The 23,308-nt window shown below is 44.6% G+C and overlaps 1 protein-coding gene across 1 annotated transcript; it reads right to left on the minus strand.

The window, feature by feature from the left end:
* Nucleotides 1–271: 271 nt before the first annotated feature.
* On the minus strand, nucleotides 272–22,548 carry HHIPL1 (HHIP like 1). Its single transcript, XM_030482704.1, has 9 exons — nucleotides 22,285–22,548; nucleotides 17,157–17,803; nucleotides 14,761–14,904; nucleotides 14,152–14,480; nucleotides 12,090–12,216; nucleotides 11,085–11,230; nucleotides 7,996–8,077; nucleotides 6,065–6,147; nucleotides 272–3,440 (listed from the first exon to the last, which is right to left on the minus strand). Exons 1-9 carry the CDS (start codon nucleotides 22,546–22,548, stop codon nucleotides 2,839–2,841), a joined length of 2,424 nt encoding a protein of 807 aa, XP_030338564.1. The 3' UTR covers nucleotides 272–2,838.
* Nucleotides 22,549–23,308: the final 760 nt, after the last annotated feature.

Raw genomic sequence — 23,308 nt, forward strand, 5'->3', positions numbered from 1 at the left:
GCTGGGTCTACGCTGTTCCCTTAGAGATATGCTTGGTCCTCTATGTGATGTACCTGTGCTAACAGAAGGAAAGGAAAACTGTGTAAGGAAAAATGCAGATGCTCCAGTCTCAGTCACAGAAGTGAATCAGGAGAGAAGGCAATAAACCATATTGCTACTGGACAAAAGCCTGGGACTGCCACATAACACATGCAGAAGGGCAGCTGCACTGTGGTAACCAGCATTATTTTGGGCTATTTTAAGACCTTTACTCTGAAACAGCATACAGGCAGTAAGTTCAAATGTAACAGCAGGGTTTATTAATTTATCTAAAGCTTAATTTGTGCAACATCCTGGTATATAAGTGCATTTTAAAACAAAGAAACAAGCTATCAATAAGAATCCTATTAAACAGCAGATTATATATCAGGTATTGAAATGCACATGTATTTCTGTGCTTTGAATAGTACAGGCTCATTATTTAAATACCAAGGAACTAGACTGACAAATACCAGGATTAGAACGGATATATTTTGAGCTTGGAAGGGACCATCATGGTCAGAAATATCTTCCCAGCATCATAGCAGCATACTGAGCTGGCAGGCACAGACACACACACATCCACACGTACTGAGCTGGCATGCTCCTGCTTGAATGCTTTCCCCACTCAGTGTAGACTGGGAGAAAGGATGAGAAAGAAAAAAACCCAACTTATTTACAAGTCTTGTCTCTTTCTATGCTGGTAAGTGCTTCCCCTGTGGAACACCGTCAGCAAACACAGGGGTGTATGACTCCGTGTTTGCTGTCAGCCAAGCCACAGCATAGCTCACTCTTGCCAATGGCTGCTCCCTGCGGGCTGGTTTCCATATGCCTTTCGTTGTCACCCGAGGCTGTGTGCCACTGAGTGACTGCCAGCCGGGGGTCGGTGGCAGGCACCACCAGCAGCATGCAAGATATAGGAGGCCTCTGCTTACGCTCGTGAGGTTCAAATGGGCCAAAGCAGCTGTAGGGTAACTAATAGTTAAATTAGAAAAAGAATACTTAAGTACCTGGAAAATGATGGTGAAACTCCTGTCTAATTGGTCTATGGCAGGCATCCTTGAATCATCTCAATTCCTTAAGAGAAACTTTTGTTGTGCAGGCCTTTTTTCTACCCAGAAGTTTTTAAGCATAACTATGACCAAGATTCTCCTTAAAGCCTCACAGCTAGAGCTAGATGAAATCTGGCGAAGGACCCAAAAGAAGTGGAAGAGGAATCTGGAAGAAGAAAGATTGTATCTCTGCTTTTCATTTTCTTCCAGCCCTCGAGTCCCATCAGCTCATCAGGTGCCAGCTCTTTTAACAGAAGAATTTACAAAGCACTCTCCTGTTCCCTGAACGTTTTGATGTGCCTGAAGTGAATTTCTGCAGTTTAAACAAATGCATTTGCACGTTCATTGCAATGGGAAAAGCCTAACGACAGTCTGGTGCCTGATGGCATTTGTAGGTTTTCCAATGAAATGAGTAGAATCTTGCAAAAGGCACTTTATATGTTTGTTCTCCCCTTTATACTTCATAAGAAGTAGGCAGACAGTGCTATTTTTCTGACTGACTGGTTTTGTACAGTGAAGGTGTTCTTTAATATCAAAATATATTTAATGGGTATATCAGAAAGTTCAGAAAAAAATATCTAAACCAAATTAATTTACTCTATACATCAATGTTTTAGGCTGAAGAGGACAGTCAAATCTAATATCCACAGTAAGAGCTTTAGATACTCGGTTTTGCTTGTGAACTTTTCTGGATGCGCTAGTCATTTTACATTTGTTTCATTTTATCTTTCTCGTGTTCATGTGTAAGCAGCAAGATAAAACCTATCCTGATTACATCAGGGGAAAAAATAACTAGGCAAAATGCTATCAAATGCAGAGACCACAAGAGGAGAACATGTGTCTCCAATCACCACTCAGGTGAAAAACACATTTCAGACAAAATGACTTTTGTGTTGCATTTTTATACATTTTTTAAAAAGGGGTAAATGTTACCAGATTATTACCCCAGCACTACTCTACTCTAGTTATTCACACCTGTGAAAACTGAATGCAAAAACATGTGGCTTCACAATGTTTGGGGAAGCGGAGAAACATACACAACTATCTTCAGGGTTAAACTGGATAATGATCCTGTTCGTGTAACAAACGCCAGATATTCTTTTCACTTAGGCTAGTGTAAACTGCAGAAATATTTTCCAGGCAGAACACTATGACTTTTTCTAATTTATCTGATTTTGCTTGGACATAGTCAACTTTGATGACCAACAGGCTTATACCAATAAAAAGCATTACAGGGGAGTCATTTTCCTTTAAACTAGTGCATGGAAAATTAAAAAAAAAAAAATAAATCAACTTTTGTATTCTGTAAAGAAAGGCACAGATTTACGCATAGTTAGAAACCACCACTCAGAGCTGCAGGTGGCAAAGCAAGCCAAACAACACAAACACTTCCAGAAGAGTGATACAGGGTCATTTGGGAATCTGTTTTTTTGGCAAAATATTGGGAAGCACAGCTGGGGAATGCTGTATTTTGAAAAGGGAAAGGGCAATAGGGTGCATCTCTTCTAATCAATAAAGGCTGATGTTTGGGGCAGAAATGCAGTGCCTGCCCACATCGTACTCAAGCCACTGCTTCGTTTTACTTTTTCTTTCCCTCCAAGGCAGATGCACAGGGATAAACATGAAGAAAACCACAAGATTACTTCAAACACATGCAGCATCCTCAAGGCAAGGCACACCCTCCTCAGTACTGATGCTGGTTTAGGGTGCTGGGCAAGAAAGTGACACGCTCCAAGTCCCTCAGCTGCCTTCCCCAGCTCCTCTGTCATCAGTCTGCCACCTCCTCCTGGCTGCACACCACACCGGCATCCTCCTCATGGGAGCAGTTGTGTGTGCCAATGTCGGCGTGGGCACACTCCAGCAGTGTCTTCTCCTGCCCAGAGCACTGGACATCATCCAGGAGAATGCGAAGGGAGGTCCCTTCCCCAAATTCTGCCTTCTTGCTCGCCCGCACCACGTAGGGGAAGCCCAGCTGCCGGCACACCACAGCAGCGCCGAGTGAGCTCCAGCCATCGTCACAGACCGTGCCCCATTCACCGTCAATATAAACCTCCACCCGGCCCCAGCTCTGGCCGCGGTTCTGCTGCTCCATCAGCCGTACGGCACCATTCTGCAGTGGCGGGGCCGTGCTGGGGGGCTTCTTCTTCCTGCGCTGTCCTCTCCTCTCAGCTCCCTTCCTGGGCTTGGAGGCTCTGCCGCCCGGCGCTGGTGTGGTGGATGTCCTGCTTCGGTTCCCTGGCGGCGGTGGGACTTGTGCCACCCAGTCCCCACCTGGCGTGCGGGGGGTTCCAGGGTCCTGCCTGCCTCCCTGTGGGACCTCGGCCATGGCCTTCAGCCGGGGACGTGGTGTCGGTGTCTTCATAATCAGCTCTGTTGGGGATAAAAAACAGGAAACCATGAGTCTGTCCCCCTATCGACAACACTTACGGACAACTACATAAAACCAGCACTGATTTTTGACTTACTTGTTTCTTGGAATTTGCTTCCTTGATACTGTTGAGAACTGACAGTGCTCCTGGTGAACCAGTATTTCCTGAGCAAAAATGTCGGCTGCTTTCAGTTAGCAGGCAGGACTGCAGGGCTTAATGCCAACAAGCAAGCCTCTTTCAAGAAGGAAACTCCAAGCAGTTTATTGGCAAAGCCTCGGCCTGGCTGTTAAAGGGTAGGCACTGGAGTTTCACGATCAGAAGAGGAGTTCCCCACCATACCCTTCTCCTCTGCTGAAAGCATTTTGAAGACAGGCACTATTTCTGCTCTTCTCTTCATTACTAATGATTGGATCATTACCAGACAAGAGTGCCGGCCTCCCCACTGGGCCAGATGCTTTATTCAGAGGAGCTGAAATCAGGAACATTCAAAATCAATTCTCTCTGGCAACTGGAATGTGCAAAAGGAACGGAGTTGCCAGGACAACACATAAAACAGGATTTGGGGTTGGGTTTTTTTCTTTCTTATTTAAAAAAAAAATAAAAGAGTCTTGAACTCTGAAGAGCTGAAAATTCTTTGCTGTCACAGTTTCCAAGCATTACTGGACTTGCTTATTTGCATGCGCTCTATTTTTAGCATAAAAATAAGTTTTTCCTTGTCAGAAAGAAGCAATTCAGAATTGCTCAGAATAACAATCAACTGAGCTGGGACAGTGTTAGAGACATTTGCAAAGACATTACAACTTTTTGAATTATATCCTAGATTCACCCATTCTCATTCATCATGTGCTTCGTAGTACTGAGACAAGGAAAAAATATGACTGTCTTATTTGTGCTTAACATCCAATGTCCCAAAAGACAAACCCTTGCTGTGGTCCAGATTTTCCAAATAACACTCTTTGGAGAGAAATTGTATTTGTGGCAAAAAAGATTTCCCTTCTTTGAAGCTGAGGTTCTGAAGGCAAGAAATAGATATGAAAGCCTTACCTGTGTACACCTCAGTTGCTGGAGCCTGATCTGGCAAAGCAGTTTAAAATCCTGGAAGCCATATGATGATATGTAGGACTGCATGAAAGCTAATAGTCACCTGGGAGTGCTTTTCACTGCACTGAATCAAGTTGTTATTATATATTACTCTTCATTAAGCTATTTATTAAATATACTTCCAACAAATGCACTTATCCAGCTAATGCAAGCCACATGCCTTGGCAATTCTGTTACATTCATACTAAACACTAACCAAAACAGCAAAATATTTACAGCTACACATCCTTGTTTGCATGCTTCTGAATCAAATTCTTCATGCTGCTTTTTCACCTGAAAGTGAATTTAGTTCTTGAGACTCTTAGCAGAATTTCCTCCACTGTTTCTAAGTTTTACTTTATGATGAAAACTATCTTGCAAACAAACCCAGAAGATTTAGTTATATGTATAGTTTAAAAATCTGAACTTAGGACTTGCATGTAGAACAATGCATAAGCAGAGACAAAAATTGTTGAACACAATCCAAGTTACTAATGTTTGGAAACTGCACGCACAGCTTGTAAAGGAGAATGTTTCTGAAGATGTGATGAGTGCTCAGACACATCAACAGTCAATAATTAGCCTTAGATCTTGTTCCACCTTAAAGACTTAATCTTGCAAGGTGCTGAGTGCCATAATTCCTATCTGAAGTCAAAGCTGTAGGAACTGTCAATGACTCAAATGCAGCGTAAGGTGATGAATGTTATTAAAAATTAAATCACGTATTCTGACATTAGAGTTCCTACAGCAATATGAATTTCATGACAAAGTTGTTAGAGTACTTCCTAAGTACTTACATGTGTAAACAAAATGCACAGGGGAAAAGAAAGATGATGCTGCCTAATCTTATTTTGAGATACTAATAGCGTATTTAAGTTTTTGCACTTAATATAAATAGTACTTGGCTTGCTGCAGATTCAGCGACATCGCTGACTGCTCCAGCTTTAGCAGTAAAATACTTCATTCAGTATGAAGCAAGCAAAAAGCCCTGGAGGGTTTGGATAAGCCAAAAATTCACCTGAATGGCTGATCTCTTCAATTCTTTCAGGAGTGTTTTCTCATCCCATATTCTCTCACTTACAACTAAGAATGACTCAGCCCTCATCTTGCTCAATGAGCTATTTTCCAACACTTTAGCCATCACATCCTTCAGCTCCTGAAGTGCTCCTCACTACCTGAAGGCACAGCAAAAAAATCACTTATCACTTATCATTGAGCACAGTCAGTATCTCACTATGGAAACAATTACAGGGAAACCAAGTTGGTGGGTAATGAAACAGGTATGATGTAGCATGAAAAAGGGAAAATGCACAGAGGCAGAAACTACAGAGAAGATTTCACACAGCCAGGAGAGGGGAAACACATTATGCCTTATTTGAACCAACTCTTCTGATCCAAAAACAGCTGGTAAGAATTAATTTTGAGGATACTCTGAAGAGTGAAGTTCTGTGTGGTCTCTGTGCACACAGAGATAGTAGGAGCCTGGAGTTTGTATTTACTGCCAGCTAACATGCACCAATAATAAACAGCAACAGTGACACTCACTCTCCTTTGGCACAAACTGGATGCGCTTGCTTTTTACTTTCACTGGCGATGGCTCAACTCGGCATTTTCCTGGTGGTGCTCTCCTGTGAGAAAAGGGACACATAGAGTGCACAATTAATTCCTTTCTCCTGGCATCGTGAGTCTTTGCTTCCCATTGTTTTTCTGCAAATGTAATGCTCTTGGGAAAAAAAATCATGTCTGTTTAAATGATCCAAGTAATCTCTTACAGTAGAAAACATAATTAAACAATCACATATCTGCACTGATCAAAGTCCAAATATTCATAAGGGAGTGGAGTCCTCTGGCTGTGTTTTCACCTGCCACTGCTGAACCCATTAAGGAAATAAAACATTGGCAGGTTCAAGCATTACAGGAAGATTAATCAAACTGAGAATAAAAATTACAAACCTAGACAGTATATGTTGAACATCTGACATAAAGGTCACATGTGCACAGGTGTGCAAGTTTTCAGGCTCTCTTCAGAGAAGCAAAATAACATGCTATTATTCATACATAAAGCCCAGACAAAAGACTAGCTACTATAAAAGTAGTACCAAAAATGCATTAGTTTCACACAAGAGCTCTGTCTCCTACAGAAGCTCCCTCTTAGTATGGTGCATTATTTTGGCACAAATTTTGTTTGCCATGGAGGTATATCTCACTTCTGAGAAGTTACATCCAGTTCATCATCACTTTTCCCTACAGTGGCTGTCTTGTTAATCCACAGATTTCTTCAGTCTTCAGATGTTTTCAAACTGGTTCAAAAATGCATGATGTTTGCATTTGGAGAGTGTAACTAACTCCTTTGTAATCAGGATTGTTTGCCTTTGTGTTTCTGTGGAAGACAAGAGCTTCTCTCTCTTCTACTGACATATGGATGTTCCCTACTTTTATGAATTTTCCTGTGAATTTTTTCTGTACTCTGCACAGGAAAGAGGCTTCTTTTTAAGCTTAGGACTTGTTTTTGACTTCTGCTTTGTTTATTTTTGCAAAGCTTGCGTAATACCGGCCTCTTAATACACAGTTTACAGGAACTCTTCCACTGTGTTATTTAATGGAAAATGCTCCTGACAGGGAAGAGTCAGAGGAAAACATGCAGCAGCTCTGGAGGTTGCTTAACTTTGAAGCCTGGTTCTGACATAAAACCAGACAAGTGGTTTGGTTCAAAGTGCTCAGATAGCTAAAGCTATAAATGTAATCCGTTAAAAAAAACCCCCAACATAAAAACTACAAAAGTCTCACTCTCCGCGTCTGGCTGAAAGTAGTTTGGTGTTTAGCCAATAATAGTAACGCTTAAAAACAGGAAGATGGAAAAAACAGCTATAAGTTTTCCCATAAAACACAGCTATTCCCTGCCGTGCCCAGTCTCAGATATACACACACAGGATCCAGAAGGCATAAAATGGTCTTCTTTCCTTGTCCAAGCCATTTTCCTCTTTGAAACACAAAAAATAATATGTACTTTTTGACATTAAGTTCTGGTTTGTGCAAGAAAGCACTGCAGGTCATGCTGCAGGTCAGCTTCAGCTGCAGCTGCCTGTGCACAGGGCTCTTACAGGAGATGCAGCTGGCTACAAGGGATGGAGAGGAACTGAGAATAAACACCTTGAGAAAAACTGCCTCCTTTGGGGCAGGAATCTAGAGAAACTTTGCCAGAGAAAGACAAACCACCCATAAAATCCTCCTTTAGCCTTCAGGAACAAATTTTGCAACCCATATTAACAACAAGAGGCCCCAAAACAAGTGTAGACTCCCACAGCTGCAGGAGCAAAGCAGACCCACAATGGGTTGGCTCCAGCCATACCTTGATCAAGCTCCACAGAAGGGCCCAGCATGGGAGGAGAGCTACTTACTCAGACAGCATCATTCATCACATCCACACCCGGACACACTGCACCACACTTAGGCTTTGCAACAAGAGCATCTCATACCTAGAGGTGTCCACCACTTTGTACACCACTCCATGGGGTGCCGTGGCACTTGGTACACCAGTGGACAGGAAGTAAAGCTCCCCTGGGGAAAAAGATAAAAAACAAACAGCCATGAAAACTCTCCAAAGACCTTTTGTCCCTGTCAGCACAAAGGCATTAACTCTGCATCATGGGTCAGAGAGCATCAGGAAGCGTGGGACCAATGTGGAGATCTGTCTACCGGAGGAAACTAGACAGGTTTGTGTTTGGATTTGTAATGAGAGTTCAGCTGCAGCCAGTGGCATAAAATACTCTTAGTGAGTGGGAGCGTTTACATATTGTCATGAAATATTATTCGGACAAATTCCCACTGTGGGTTCAGCTGCCCACACTTTAGCTGTCATCTCAGTCTGATCTTTAACTTCTCTAATGCAGAACAGTCAAACCCTGAATTCCCTTCCTCAAAATGAAGTGAAAGGAAATTAAGAGTGTTCACACTGTCTTCTGCTTTTTTGGATGAAGTGCTCCTTCGGGGTGAATTACAGGAGAACAAGATTTTGCTTTTGCTTTCTCTAGCACACTCACAAAATGACATGTATCTCACAGAAAGGCATTTGGTTCATCACAGCTCTGTCAGGCCACATGGGTAGGGCTCGACCTTCATCCAAACAATATCCACCACCATTTATTTAACTTATTTTCTCTTAACTGCATTTCTATCCTTCTGCTCCCGTCGTGCAGGTGACACCAGGATAAGCAGTCCCTCTGGCAATCTCCTTTCTTTCTGCCAGCTCAAGTTCTTGAGCAGTGCAATGAAAAAGATTGGAGAGAAAAAATACACTTCCAATATTTATTTTTTTTTTTAAGGGAAAAAAAGAAGAAAAAGAGGTAATGGAAACCTGCTTAGTAAGGCAGATTTCTTTGGGCATCCTATGGATACCCCAATGGGAAGAGGGGAAGGAACAGAGAGGTCAGAGTGGGCAAAAGAACATGCGGACAGTTGGTAGCAGCTGGTGCTGGCTGCTGAGCCTTCCTCCTCCTCCCGCTCTCCTGTGTTGCCCTGGGCTGAGCTCCTCTGGATGCTCCCAGCCACCCCTGGCTAGTTTCTTCCTTTTTGTGGTGAGCTCCATTAACCACAGGCCACAGGCAGCCTTGATGCAAACAGGGGTGGGAAACACTTGTCACCGCATCTTGCGGTGCAGTGACGGGTGGTTTACATCCCACTCCTCTTTCCTGGACATTATCAGGCAGAAATATGGATGCTCAGGTTATCACACATGTGCCCCACAGACATAGCACAGTGCTTGGGGTGTCCCCGGCATGTTCAGCTGCCAGGGGATGGGGCTGCTGGCTTTATACTGGCTGTGCAGCAAGCCAAAAATATAGGTGTCCTCACCACATAAACACATCCAGACCACCAGCCACATTAACATTCATCAAAGCAACAACCCAAAAAAACAAACACTTCTGTGAAGAAAAGCTTGTTAAAATAAACTTGTAAATGACAAGCTGTGTAAAACCCGAGATTCCCAGCACACCAAAAAGGTGCAAGATAAGACTCTTCACTGCAGATAAAGCAACCTCCCTATTCTGTTAACAACAGATTTTTTTCCATTATAATAAAGCAAACAAAAGGCAAATAACTACCTCTGCAAACAGACTCCTGCCCCAATTTCCACTCAGCTCTACTGTACTTGTACAAATCACGCATGGAAAGCACAGGACAGAAGAAGGTTAGCAGGGTATCAGCCTCCCTTTGCACAGACACTGCCCATGGGTGCAGGACAAAGGAGATGTGCTCACCACGTGCATGAGGAAGAGCTGCAATTAACTGCTTGAAAGTGCACTTAGCAGCCCTCTGAATTGGCGTAAAGCCGATTTAAGCTAAGTTATTCTGATTTTAGGGTAAGACAGCCTTCTCGCCACAGCACTGTGAAACAGCTCTCCAAAAAAAGATGATAAAATTCTGAAGTCAAACTTTTGAGCTAATATTTAATTTGGATGATTTGCATTTACATGATAACATTTGCATTTATATGGCGTGCCACAGATGTTGTGTTTGTGCATCATCCGCACCTAATGCTATCTGCAGGAAAAACAGATGTTAAGAAACAGGGGCATTCTGGAAGCAGGTGCTTGTGACCACGAGCCAGGACCTCCCCATAGCAGGGCAGAACATCAACTCCTGCATTGCCAAGTCACACACGAGGCTACTTAGCAATAGGGCTAAACACTGCGGGGCTCATCCTCCCCCCATCCCCAGCTGGGGGCTGCACACTCTGCCTGCCTCACTGCAGGGCTAAGCAATTAGCCATACCCTTGTATAAACAAAGGGAAGGGTCACCAGCTTTCTGTCCACCCAGGACACTTTATTTCCTCCTTTTCAAATCACAGCATCTCCCTTCTAGAGAGCAAAATGTCTCCAGTCTTAAAAAATACCACTATGCAAAGCTCCATTGAGACTGCATCCTTCAGTCCTATGCAAGGCAAAATCCCAGCTGGCACTAATAAAATATGGAGTTAAGCAGCCTTTTGCAGATGCATCACTCGAGACGTAACATAGGGTTTTCATTCTGCTTCTCCTCAAGAGGTACAAATATTCCAGGCCCGGGTGAGCAGGTTCATAATTACTGTTCATTACATCTGCTTCCCTGTATCCATTAAAAACACCAACAGCCTTCTTGACTAGCCAAGAGCATAGACTTGCTCTCTCTTGGGTATCAGCTTCTCAGGGCCTGCATTCCCCACGGCATGGCACCGTGAAGAATGAGGTTTCTTTTCTAAGCTGTGCTTTTTTGTATTTGCTCCGCTGCTCCCAGTCCTCCCAGAGGGTAGGTGTGCGGGCAGCAGCACACCCAGCCGCAGTCCCGACGGATGTACCTCTCCAGTTCCCCCTGCAGGCACTGCCTGGCACACTGGTCTCAAAATTAGGACTGTAATTTCGGTTTGATGTTTGGGAGATGCTGGGAATTTTAAAGACTGACAGGCTCATGCTCTGCCTCCCCACCACCCGCTGCCCCCCAGGAGCCCTCTCTGATCCCTTCTCTGGTGTTTTGCTCTGAAGAGAAGCCACAAGCATACCATTCAGTGTGACAAAGTTAGAAGATTACCTGCTTCATCTTCAGCAAAGGAGATGATGTATTGGTAATAGTTATTGATAAGCCCAGGGAACATGCACGTCTGTCCTGTCCCCATGCAGATTTCACTGTACTGCCACTCTCCGGTAGCATGATCCTCCTTCAAAGACATCAGGCGTCTGCAAGGTAAAAGAACACTTCCACAACACAACCAAGAATATGATTTATGAACACTAATGAGGACAGCTGGAAGGATCTTTATTGCTTCCTACCCACATTAGCTGCAACAGGAACTGCAGCTCCTCAAAAACAAAGGATTGTTAATATTAAAACAAATACATGCCCACACAACACCTTGTCTCTCAAGGGCAACACAAGCACATGAAAAAACAATAGGGGAGGGTTTAAGGGATATCAGACTATTGGGGAGGAGGTGGATGCTGCTGGATACACACAGCGCCCGGCCTCGCTGCAGATCTGTGACCTCTCTCCCCCCCAGGACTAGTGCATCATCTGGGGCAGGCGGCAAGGGTACTGCAGGCAAGAGGCCTGGAGTTGCAGATACGGCAAAGGCAGGGGAGCTGGGGGGAAAGAGGGCAGTCTCATGCCTGCTTCACCACAGGTTTGCATCAGACTCACTGCCAGACAATGTAGTTTTTTCTTTCTATTTCTTCAGTATCTGCAAACATTGCATCAGAGTGTTTGGGGTTTTTTAGGATGTATTCAAATGCTTTTTTACACCACTTCCAGGACTTTAAATGAACATTATATCATTGCCCCTTTATTTGTACTGGCACAATGTGAACCAGCGACATCAAGGGCTGCTAGAATGCACAGCACCATGGAATAAAGGTTATGTAAAACATGACACGTGAACCTCCTGTAATGAGCACTCAGGCTTTGCATGGTGCTTCCAGCCAGCAAGTAGCAGCATGACCTCAGTTGTTAGACTGCATGTGCACCCACAGACAGGTGTAGTATCACTGGAGGAGTTTGGCTGGGAGTAGAGCTTAGTGAGTGTCTGAAGTATTTACTTACCCACTCATAAAATCACCAAATATGTACAGGCCGTTCAGGTTCGGAGACTCACAACCCCGATAGACATAGCCTCCCGTAACCGATTTCCCCATTTTGTGTGGGTATGCATAAATTGGAAGCACATCATCTGCAGGAGAGAAAAGATCTGTGACTTACCTTGTTTTACATATGATGCAGAATAGCTGTTTACCTAGACAGGTGTGAGACTAGCATGATACAATCAAGTTCACTTGAGCATCTCGTAATTAAATGTAGTGCCGATGGAGTTTTATTTAGCTTGATTTTCACCTTTTCAGAACCACATTTGATAGCTCTGCCCAGCTGGCTGTGCTAATCATGGTCAAGCTAGCTAAGTAAGACTGGTCAGTGTTCCATTTACAATAGAAGCTGAATCCCTGACAAGCCCAAGTGCTCCCTATTACCCAGACACCTCACTGTCTTCCTGATCCCTTCTCCTCCCCCTACAACCCAGCTCTGTTAGTGCAGCTTCTGTCCCATTTCTACACAGGCTGGCTGGTTTTCCTATGAATTCGCAGGTTATTCTTAGAGTCACTGCACCCATACGGGAGATGTTTGCCCAATGCAGCTTTGTTTTAGGGGTGAAAGGGCAAAATAGAGATGGGTAACTCCAGACTGCAGGCACTGGTGAAAAGATATGTCAGATGTCAGTGAGAATAGCTTCTGTTTCTCTGACACAGAGGAGCTTAACCTGAAAGGACCATCAAATATTTATAGCATGGTGCAGGCAAGATGTAGTACTGGTATATTCATTGTAAAATATAAGTTAAAACACAAGACAGAGGCAAAACAGAGGGAGATGCCCTGATTTTGATGGTCTCCATTAGATGCTTCCTCCCCTTTCTTTTGAAGCTCCTGGTATCTCCTCGTGGTACCCACCCCTCCACATCCTCACAGCCTTCTCCCTGCCCGCATAGCAGATGCCTCAAGTAGGAAACACAGCAGCTCTGCCAGAGAGGAACCTGCACCAGGGGCATTTCCTCTAAAGCAGCTGTTTTCTGTGCTTCAGCTGCACTCATCATTTTAAAGGGGCTGTGGCATTTTGCTGTTCTAACAAAAGTGTCTCTAAAGGCATAAGAAATTGTTCTGAATCCCTGGAGACCCCAGTAAAGTGCCTGCCATGAATGCTCACTCAGGCGCTGTCACACAGGAGGCCACTAAACGGGCTCTCTGACAACTGCTTCAGCAAAGGCAGTGCAAAAAATCTGCTTCCTGCACTCCCATTTTTATAAAGAACAATCACTACCACTGTACTTGTAGCTAAGTTAATAAAAGGAAGGAAGTTAAACTAAGTTAATAAAAGGAAGTCAAACAATACCACATAGCACATAGAAGAGAAAAAAATCAGAATCTCAGCTAGTGCGCATCAGTGCCAGCCTACTGCCCCCTGCATCTCAAGGGAGATGCTCCAGCACAAGATGTGGTCACATCAGATCTTGCAACACAATACACTCTGACTTCACACGTGCACTGGAATTTAGCCAGCCAGCAAGCACCCTGAATCCAGGTTTCAAAAGTTAAAAATAAAAAAGCAATAAGGTTTTCCTTTTTCGCATGGCTAAAAGAAACAAAGAGACACTGTACAGTCAGTTACCTGCAAAGCAGGCAGTGCGTATACTGTTTGACCAGCTTACACAATATGTTTCTTTCTTTTTTTAAAAATAAGGACACTACTTGTAAGTCATGGAGAAAAATATGATTGCTCCAAATTTTTCTCACTTCTGCAGAAAAGCTTATTTTATGTAGGAAACATTAATTTTTCCCCCTAAATCACAGAATCACCAAGCAATTTGACTAACAACCCAGATCACCTAGAAAAACAACAGCCAGCGTGTTTCCTTTTCCTCCTAACTCAAAAATGGTAACATTTGGACTTTCAATATTTATCCCAAGTCAGTTTCCTTCTAGACTGAGACAGTAGAGGTTTACATCTCAAAAAAAGTATGTTTTCCATCAGGCAGCCAGGCTTTGAAGGCAGGAATTAAAAATGACAGTGCAGAAAACTGCACAGTGGGAGGTGCAGTTAGAGAACACATCTATTTACCCATTGAAGAGTTGGTGCAAAGTTTTTTATCGTAACAGCTGAACCCTTCCCTCGCCCTCCAGCCATAATTTTTCCCTTTCTCCACAATGTCGATTTCCTCGTATTTATTCTGCCCCACATCCCCGCAGAAGAGCCGTCCTTTCCCTTCCTTGGTGCGAGGATCGCCCCGATCAAAAGAGCAGCGCCACATGTTTCTCACTCCGTACGCATAGATTTCAGGGCGAGCCTTGGGGTCATTAAGAAAAGGGTTGTCAGGAGGGATTCGGTACAGAGGCCCGCGGTCGTTGTTGTTCACATTGATCCGCAGCACTTTGCCCAGCAGAGTTGATCTATGTTGTGAGAATAAAGGAAAGTAAAAAATAAAGACATAAAACTAGACCTCGGTTAAACATCAGAGATGGGTTTTGGGGACGTTTAGGGTTTCATTCTTCTTGTTTTGGAAAAGACAAGTCTTTCAACATCTCTGGAAAAACAACCATCTCAAGACTATCATTTCATTTGCATCGGGCCACTGTGCAGCCTTCAAGCAGCACTGAATTCCCACGACCAACTGCACTGCAGCCGCACGCTGGTGGCATGGAGCTGCCATAGGGATGGGTCCACTCTTACTTGTTCTGGGCATTTCCAAAGGTCCCAAAAGGATCTCCAGCCATGCCTCCATCTCCAGTAAATATATAGAGATACCCATCATCTCCAAAAAGCAGCTCTCCTCCGTTATGGTTGGAAGCTGGTTCTTCTATTTCCAGGATTATCCTAAACGAAAACAGGGAGGAGGCTTTACCTACTGCAAAAGCCCTAAACAAAAGGCAGAGCAACTCCAATGTTGACACATCAGGAACAGATTTGTTTTGATGGAAACTCCTCCATATCCATGTTTCTGCACTTTGCTTAGGCATAGCTGATTTTCTAACCTTAAATAATTCCAACATACTTTCCAGATTACAGAAATACCAAATTGTGCAATAAGGAAAATCTGGGAAGTCACGTGACAGAAGATATTTTTAATTAATCATACTTTTCCTCTTATTCTTCCTTCCCCCTTATTAAACCTTTTTTTTTTTTTTTTTTTTTTTTAAGAAAAGGCATCTCAGCTTAAATCCAATTGTAAACTGCAACAGAAAGGACTCTGGTCCATCTGTGCAGCATTTGGCACCATCCTGACAGGCTCTTTCAAGGCGAACCTAAAACTTTTCAAACATTGAGCAATAGTTAAATTCTTACAGAAAGAAGAATCCTTAAATGACAATTAGACAGAACTTCATGAATTTAAAGAGTGGTTAAAAGCAGCCCCGCCAACAAATTAACATTTTGACAAAGGTTATTCAAAGCAGTACCAACAACCTTTACCTTAATTTTAAATCCAAACTGTCTCCTGCTTTTATGTTTATTTTATGCACCTGGCACTCCTTTCATAGTAAGAAAAGGGTGAAATACATAAAGTATAACTTTATAGAAAGGTAAAGCCACAAATACACGCAGTGGAGGCTCCCAGGTATAATAATTGAAGTTTATTTTACTCCAGCTTCTATAAAAGTCCGGATTTCATGCTGGCAGTGCCTCTTAATAGCTGAAAAACCTAATTGGAATAATCACTTATACCACCTCATTTTTAGTCAGGTTTTTTCCCTTCTGAAAGTACTGATAGCTACAATCATGATCAGATTGCAAATTGTGGGAAGGAACCCAACTATGTAATTACTGTCTCCTGCTGTTAAATGTCACCACCTCTCAGATGAGGCAACTGTGCACAAGCGCACAGACTCCAGCTGCAGGAGCAGGGAGGATCCTATACGGACACAAAGATGAATCCTTCTCAACCTCCCAAAGAAGACAGAAAAAACCAAAACACATCGAGCGGAAACCTGCAGACACACAGACACACGCCTTGCTGCTCAGGCAATGCACACCACGTGTCGGCCTGAGCTCTCTCTTGGGCAGTATCTCAGGATGAAGTCAGTGGGACCTCTGCCTACACAAGCACAACAGGACCATAATTTTGTTTTCTTAAGCTCTTGCCGTACTAACCACTGGCTAAACAAGCAGAGAAAATGTTACAAATGGACAGCCTGAGTATTTTCTTAATAAGACAGCTCATGGGCCCTGACTCTGCAGGTTTAAGCTCTGGACTTGCTTTCCTGAGGACCGTGTTTCAATTCCCCTTACCTGTCATCCACAGTGCTGCTTACACTGTAATTGCTTTATAAATCAGCATCCTCTTTTCATCATTAGGCTACATGCATTTCTGAGCTAGAACCATCCACTGCTGAGTATTTGGAAAGCCCTTAATATAACCCATGTAACAAAGCAAAAATCTTAACATAATATTCAAGGGTCTCTAAAAGAATGGTTCTATTATGCAGTTATAAATCTACAGAGTGACTTCATAAACAAACCTCTCATTATTTGTGCATATTAATGTGGATCAACTGCAGGACCAGACTCAAACAAATGAAATTTCCAATCAAAATGCATTCAGTAACAGCATAGTGGTTTGCATTTTATTTAATTTGATATTAAATTAGTAATATCACAGTGTTGAGCTGTCATTCAGCTAAAGAAATATGGGCCTAAATCCATCTTTGGTCCAGTATCACTGAGTTCGTTTATACTGATTTTAGAAACCTTTGGAATGAATTTCACTCATGCTCTGCAGAAGTCCGTTTTAAAGGGTAATCATCACAATAGCAAAAAAACACCAACCAAAAATCAAATCCCGAAATACTAACTGTAACCAATGTTTAAACAATGTTCCGTTAAATCTTCTGACACAGCAGAAGTGAGAGATGTAAATGTTTTATCCCTGAGCACTTGCAGTTCTTTCACGGAAGACATGAATATTCTCTGTCTCAATATGCTAGAGACAGACTTGAACTAATGCGCTAACGCACTGGAATGCAAGAACAATATTAACCTAAATAAGCCTCATTCATTAATAGCCTTTAAAAATGCACAAGCTGCCCTCTGAGATCTTAAATACATTTGCCAGAGAAACGTGTGTACAATACCTTTCAGAACCATGGTCCAAAGCATTCATGTCAGCAGGAGAAATTCTGAACTCACTGATTCGGATTCTCTCTTCATAATGAACTTCAACTGAATAGTAGACATACACTTTACCATTAAATTTGAATTTAGGATGGAAGACAATACCTAGAAAACCTCTCTCATCTCCTTCCCAAGGTGAGGTAAGTACGGCTTCGCTGATGTTCAGAAATGGCTTTTCAAGCCTGGATCGATCGGGGAGGTAGGTCCACACCAGGCCAACCTGCTCCGCAATGAAGAACCTGTGGGTGCCATCATTGGCATGCACCATCGCAACAGGATTGCGCAGCCCGTTGGCAACCTCCGTGAGGCAGAGCTGGAGACAGCCCTCTGCATCAGCAGTCACTAGCCCCAGGTTTTGGTTAAGGTTCTGGTTTGCCAGCAGGTGTGGAAAGCAGTAGTCTGTGTCCTCCAAGGACAGGTAGCGGCAGAATTTTGCCACGTTGTTCTCCAGTGCAATTAACTCTTGGTCTGCAGAGAGATAGTGAAAAATGGAGCGGCATTTTTGCCACACTTGCAGGCAATAGTCTTGGCAAAGTCCTGGTATCGTCCGCACAGGGGTGGAGGGATCCTCGGCATCGTACAAGTGAGCTGCGTATGGAGAGCATTCCTAGGGGGAGAGAGAAAAAGCCTCAGGCGATTTCTTGGACCAGATCTGAAACAGCTGAGCATCAATACTAATTGGAGAAATTTCACCTTAATTACAACATACTTTGTCGTTTATTTTGAAGAGAAATTAACACAGGAAGAGATCATAGAAAAGGGGTTTATCTCAGCATTCACGGAAATGATCTTCAATATTACTGGTGAAAGCTGGCTTCCTCATGCTGTTACTCATTTATTCCAAACATTGCACTAACTCAAGAAAACCAGCAATGACACATATCTTGCTACATCACTCCAGTGGACTGTACTGGGGAAAACCAGACTTTTCTCTTGGATGCTCTGACTTCATCTGTGAAATAATGAGGCGATTGATCACAGCACAGAAGCAAAACCTAAGAGTTAGATGAGAAGATTCAGGTCCTGCATCTTCAGGATGAGGAGGGAATGGGGAAGGTCTGCAGGGCCAAAACCTACAACTTTCATACCTCCTCATCTGATAATCCAGACATGCACCTCAAACACAGATGTGATTTGCAGGTTGGAAGCAGCAGGATGAGAAAGTGTAGGAAGAGAGGAGAAGGACACCCATCCTTTGTACTGCACAGTGCACCCAGCCTGGGATGCTATCACTGCACACACCATCCTCGCTGGGTGCAGCTGCCTTTGCTGGTGGATCTTTGCCTACAGACAGTTACATACCTGACTAGAAGTAGTGAAATGTATCTTATAATCATGACACTGGTCACCAAGTTCTGCAGGGAGTGCTCAGGCTACAGGATTTCAGACAGTGAACACCAAAAGGCTGTAGTTCAGGCAAGGTCCACTGGCAGCAACTGCAGCTCAATCCTCATTTATGGACGTGCAGCCTTGGAAATATACCCAAAGACTGGATCAAGTTCACATAGTTCGCTGTATTCTCCCCTATGAGAACTCCTACAGGCATATTTTCCTTATGTAAAAAGCTGCAGTCTAGTTAAACTGTCTGCAAATTACAAACTGGACAAAAGAACTCAGTTCTGCCTTGGAAGGGCTTTTCCTTGTAATAAGCACACAATATTTCCCAGTTGCAATGCATCTTCCCAACAAGCATCTCAGAAGTGCTCTTCAAACAATGTAATATGACTCTGTGTTATTTTCACAGGGATAGATAAATAACTGAGTTAAGAAAGGTAGGAAGAGAAGCTATCCTTCTTGAATAAATTCTGCATTTTTAATTCCTAGCTGGCATTTCACCCAAGCAAAACCAGCTCAGTTAAAAGAAAGAATAACAAAAAACCAGGGACCTGTTTCTAAATCTATAGGGAGCTATTTCTTAATGCAGATTACAGTACTATTCAATAGCTGAAAAGATACAACATCTGAGATACTGAAGTATTTAAATTAGCTGATAAGTACACACAACATTTAATTTTTATTTTATTTTCCATTACATACCATAATAAACTGAGAGGCCATATAACAGATCATTAGTGCACAATAAGCTTTCCTCCTGGAATGTCAAGCCATTCATTGCAAAATGAAGGTTATTATGCCTTCAAATGAGCAGCAATTAATGTAGTAAAAAGGAGATTGAGTGTGACACAAAACACTGAAATTACACGGGCAGATTGGGTAACGGCACTCGGCTCAGTTACACGAGGTGTGCCAGGGACAGAAAGAGCCGGAGCATTTGCCAGTGCAGTTGTTATGACTGAAAAATTGGCCTCACAACACAAATCGAAACAAGACAGAAAGGGCTTTTGGAAAGGCAGGGCTGGATGGGAGCTCAGTCTGTTGCTGCCTAAGGAGGTTTCACATTCCGAGAGAGGAAGCCCCCTGCTTGAGTACTGGAGTGCACTTGGTTCTCTGAAAGCCTCCAACAAAGCAAGCAGTGAGCTCATGCATTATAAAGCAATGTCCTGGCTTCAGCACTGGAATTAAAAACAGCACAGAGGTATGCCTTCCCTGTCTCCTTACTGCCGTGGGCTGTTCAGCCCAGCCTCAGGTGTGTCCGAACAACAGCTGTGGATAACTTCTTCACCCCTTACCACGTTCCTGGTGGTATACGGCTGTTTACAGCCCCATTATGCCAGCAGTGACGTTCAGAGATCCATCACTAGCCACAGTACCCAAGCATGTGCCTGGAGTATTTTCCAGTCATAAGTGGGGTATTTTCCAACTTTTACTCCACAAGAGGTGGAGCCTGGCGCCTGATTCTGAATTTCTCTGCTTCTGAAGCAAATGTTGTGATCCTTCACCCTTCACATTATCTTGTCAGTTCACTAACTCAAAACACCAAGAAACTCTACACTCAGTCACAGCCCAGCATCACTAATGGATCTAAAACCTCATTTCTAAATGGCATGGTCTATTCATTCATTTTAATCTATGATAATCAAGGAAACTGATGGGCAGATGTTCAGTAACTTCGGTAGGGCTGGAACTTTCGGTAGGATGAAAATAACTCATCAGAAAATAAAACAAGTGACATGAAGACAAGTTAGCCAAATCCATCCTAACTGTTCCAGTAATTCAGAAGCAGCTACTGATCTGAGGAACTGCAGTATGAATCTGGACAAACGCCCACATCAATGGCTTATCTACTGCTGCTATCAGCCCAGAGGAAGCAATGGGACCCCTCAGCGTCTGACTTTTACGTAATCCCTGACATTCCCTGTCCACTCCCATCTGGAAACTCAAGCCTTTAGGCAAGCTGTTCCCCGAGAAGCAGAACAAGGCATCTGCTCTCCTGCAGTTTGGTGTCCTGTATCCCACTGCACAATAATCCACATCCACACACGTTCTGTGAGACCTGCTGCCCCCATCAAACCACCCCTGGGTGCCAAGGCCATGGGGCAGGCAGAGGGACGTCCCACTGCAGCCTTCCTCTCCCCCATGGCCAAAAGCATCCTCTCAGCTTGATTCTGGGTGGGGGGATTTTGGGGCTGGGGGATCACAGGCAGCACTGAGCAAAGGATGTTTCTGGTCTTCCACTTGCCCTTCCACATGGAACTGAAACAGCACCATGTAGCAAATCACAGTGTAAGACAAGGCAGGAATCCTCATCACAAGTACACGCCAAGACACTTGTCAAAATAATTTGATCACATTTGAGAGAAATCACAAATTATGAGCTGAAAGAGACAGAAGTGTGATGAATAAGTCACAGAAACCCACTTATTAATTCAGGTCTAGGATATAAATTGTATATATAATGAATGAATGAATGGAAGCAGAGTGTTCTGGAGTGCTTGCAATGCCTGAACTTCCATTTCGTGCTTGCTTGGCCAGAGGTGGTGGTTTGCAGCTGCGTCTGGGCTGGTGATGCACTGAGCTCCTCAGAACATCACAGTGAATCATTTTCCCACATTGAAATGTTTCACTGCTTCTGAACAAATTTTCAATGGTCAGGTTTCTGATATACATATGAAACTTACTTACTGCTTCCAGAGGCAGGAGGAGTGCTTAGCATGCACTGGTAACTGGTTTCCTATCTGCAAATGGACTTTTGGACGCCTCTTGTTTTGGGAATATATTCAAAGGTTATTGGTTCCAAACCAATGTGAGATGAAATAGAAGTCAAATCTCTGGAAGCAGATGTGGAAAGGGGTTGCTTTTCTCTTCATGCTTTCGGAAACACAAGAGGTACCCTGCAAAATGCTAAGAACAGGATTTCTGAAAAGCCACTTCGATCCCAACTGAGCACAGCAGATGAGACTCCACTGTCTGGATGAATTTAAGATTTACACTTGCACAGCACAGAGCTGCCACTGCTCTGTCTCAGGGGCATTTTCATACACACGAGGCCACCGCTGATGATAGGGTCAGATGCTTTGCTCTGTGCAGACTGTGATCATCCTGTTATCATATCTGAACACGGAACATCAACCCTGAGTGGTAATTTCCTTGTGTAGGATGGCCACCACAGACGTTTCTAGGCCACAGAATTTTTCAGGCATTACTCTGCACCCACCATCAGGACTGTAAGCAACTGGCACATGCTTAAAAGCAACTCAGGATGCTGGAACCCAGTAAAAAACCCAAAACACCTGATCCCGTGAGTTGGGCATAACAAGGAGCATGTTTTGTGCAGGCAGGTCCCCTCCTGGATGTCTTCATCAGGTCCTGTGATACAGCTTCGGGAGGGTGAGGCGTGTCTGAAAATTGTAACTGCCCACATATCCATCTCAGAACGCTGCTGCTCATGAACTAAGGCAGAGCAAGATCCCCATTCCTGCAAAAGGACAAGAAGTCCACTGGGACACCTGATGATGGACAGTCACTCTTGACGGTGCCTGGGAGCATATGCCTAGGCTGCTGCACTGATCCCTGATGTACTCATATGTGTGCCAATGGACCCGTGCCTGTGCCCATGCCAGGCACTCATGCCATGGCTGATGCGCCAGCGGGGTGGTCCATATAGCCCTGCCTGGGCCTGGGAACTAACGGCACGGCTCACCCGCCGCGTGCTCTGCAAAGCCCCCCGCAGCAGCAGCCCCGCCTCACCTGGCAGAGCAGGTCCTGCAGGTGCCCGGCGCAGGCGGCGTACGTGGGCCCGTCGAGGCGGGCGCTCAGGCGGTAGAAGCGCTGGAGCAGGGCGCGGTCCCGCCGCGAGTCGCAGCAGCCGAACTCGGCGTAGTGGCGGCAGAAGGCGAGGCCCCGCGGCGGCCGGAACGGCGGCTTGAAGTCCAGGCACTGCGGGTGCGGCCGCGCCGGCCACAGCGCCGCCGCCAGCAGCAGCGCCAGCGCCGCGCCGCGCACACCCCGCATGGCACCGCGCAGCGCTGCGCCTCGGGCGAGCCCGCGGCCGAACGGCGGGGAGGGTCCGGGGCGGGGGGGTTAGTGCCTGCTGCCCGGCCCGGCTGCGCAGAGGCTTGGCTGGCCCCGCCGCCCCGCTCCCCCCGCGGCGGAAGGGGCGCGGAGAGCGGCCGCCGCGACGCGCCCGCCTCGAGGTCCCCCCGATACCGCCGGTGAGGTCAGCGCCGTGGACACAAGAGCTGTGGGCGCCGGCCCGGCAGCGCTGAGCTTTTGGAGACGTTCACCGCACGCTTACGTTGCGGTGATGGCTTTGGAAAGGCACTTTTACTTGACTGCACCCAGACCGCAAGCTGGCAGGTATTTGGCTGTGCAGTGCGCACAGCGTGCGGTGCGGGGGTCTGTGACCCTCCAATGTGGCACACTGGAAACGAGTTCCTTGGACTGACTCCTCAGGTGTTGGCTGCTGGACTCGGTTGTGCTCTTGAATCTTTTTTATGACCAAAATATGACAGATAATGGCACTTGGAGTTTACACGGATGATGGACATATTTAAAACCAAGAAACTTGGCTTCAGTACAGCTAGTGCTTCTACACCCCTTGGCATCCTTTGGCAATCTCATCCTGGGATGATGTTCTGGTTAGATTCATCTTTGAGGCTGGAAAGGAGAGATCTGGTGTAGTCTTTACGCTGTGTGGCCCCAGATAGCCTGTGAAACATATTCTCCTTTAGAAAGATACTCCTCCCATGCAGAATGGTGCTCCCTCCATGTT

Source organism: Strigops habroptila, chromosome 4, assembly GCF_004027225.2.
Source record: "Strigops habroptila isolate Jane chromosome 4, bStrHab1.2.pri, whole genome shotgun sequence".
Taxonomy (NCBI): Eukaryota; Metazoa; Chordata; class Aves; order Psittaciformes; family Psittacidae; genus Strigops; species Strigops habroptila.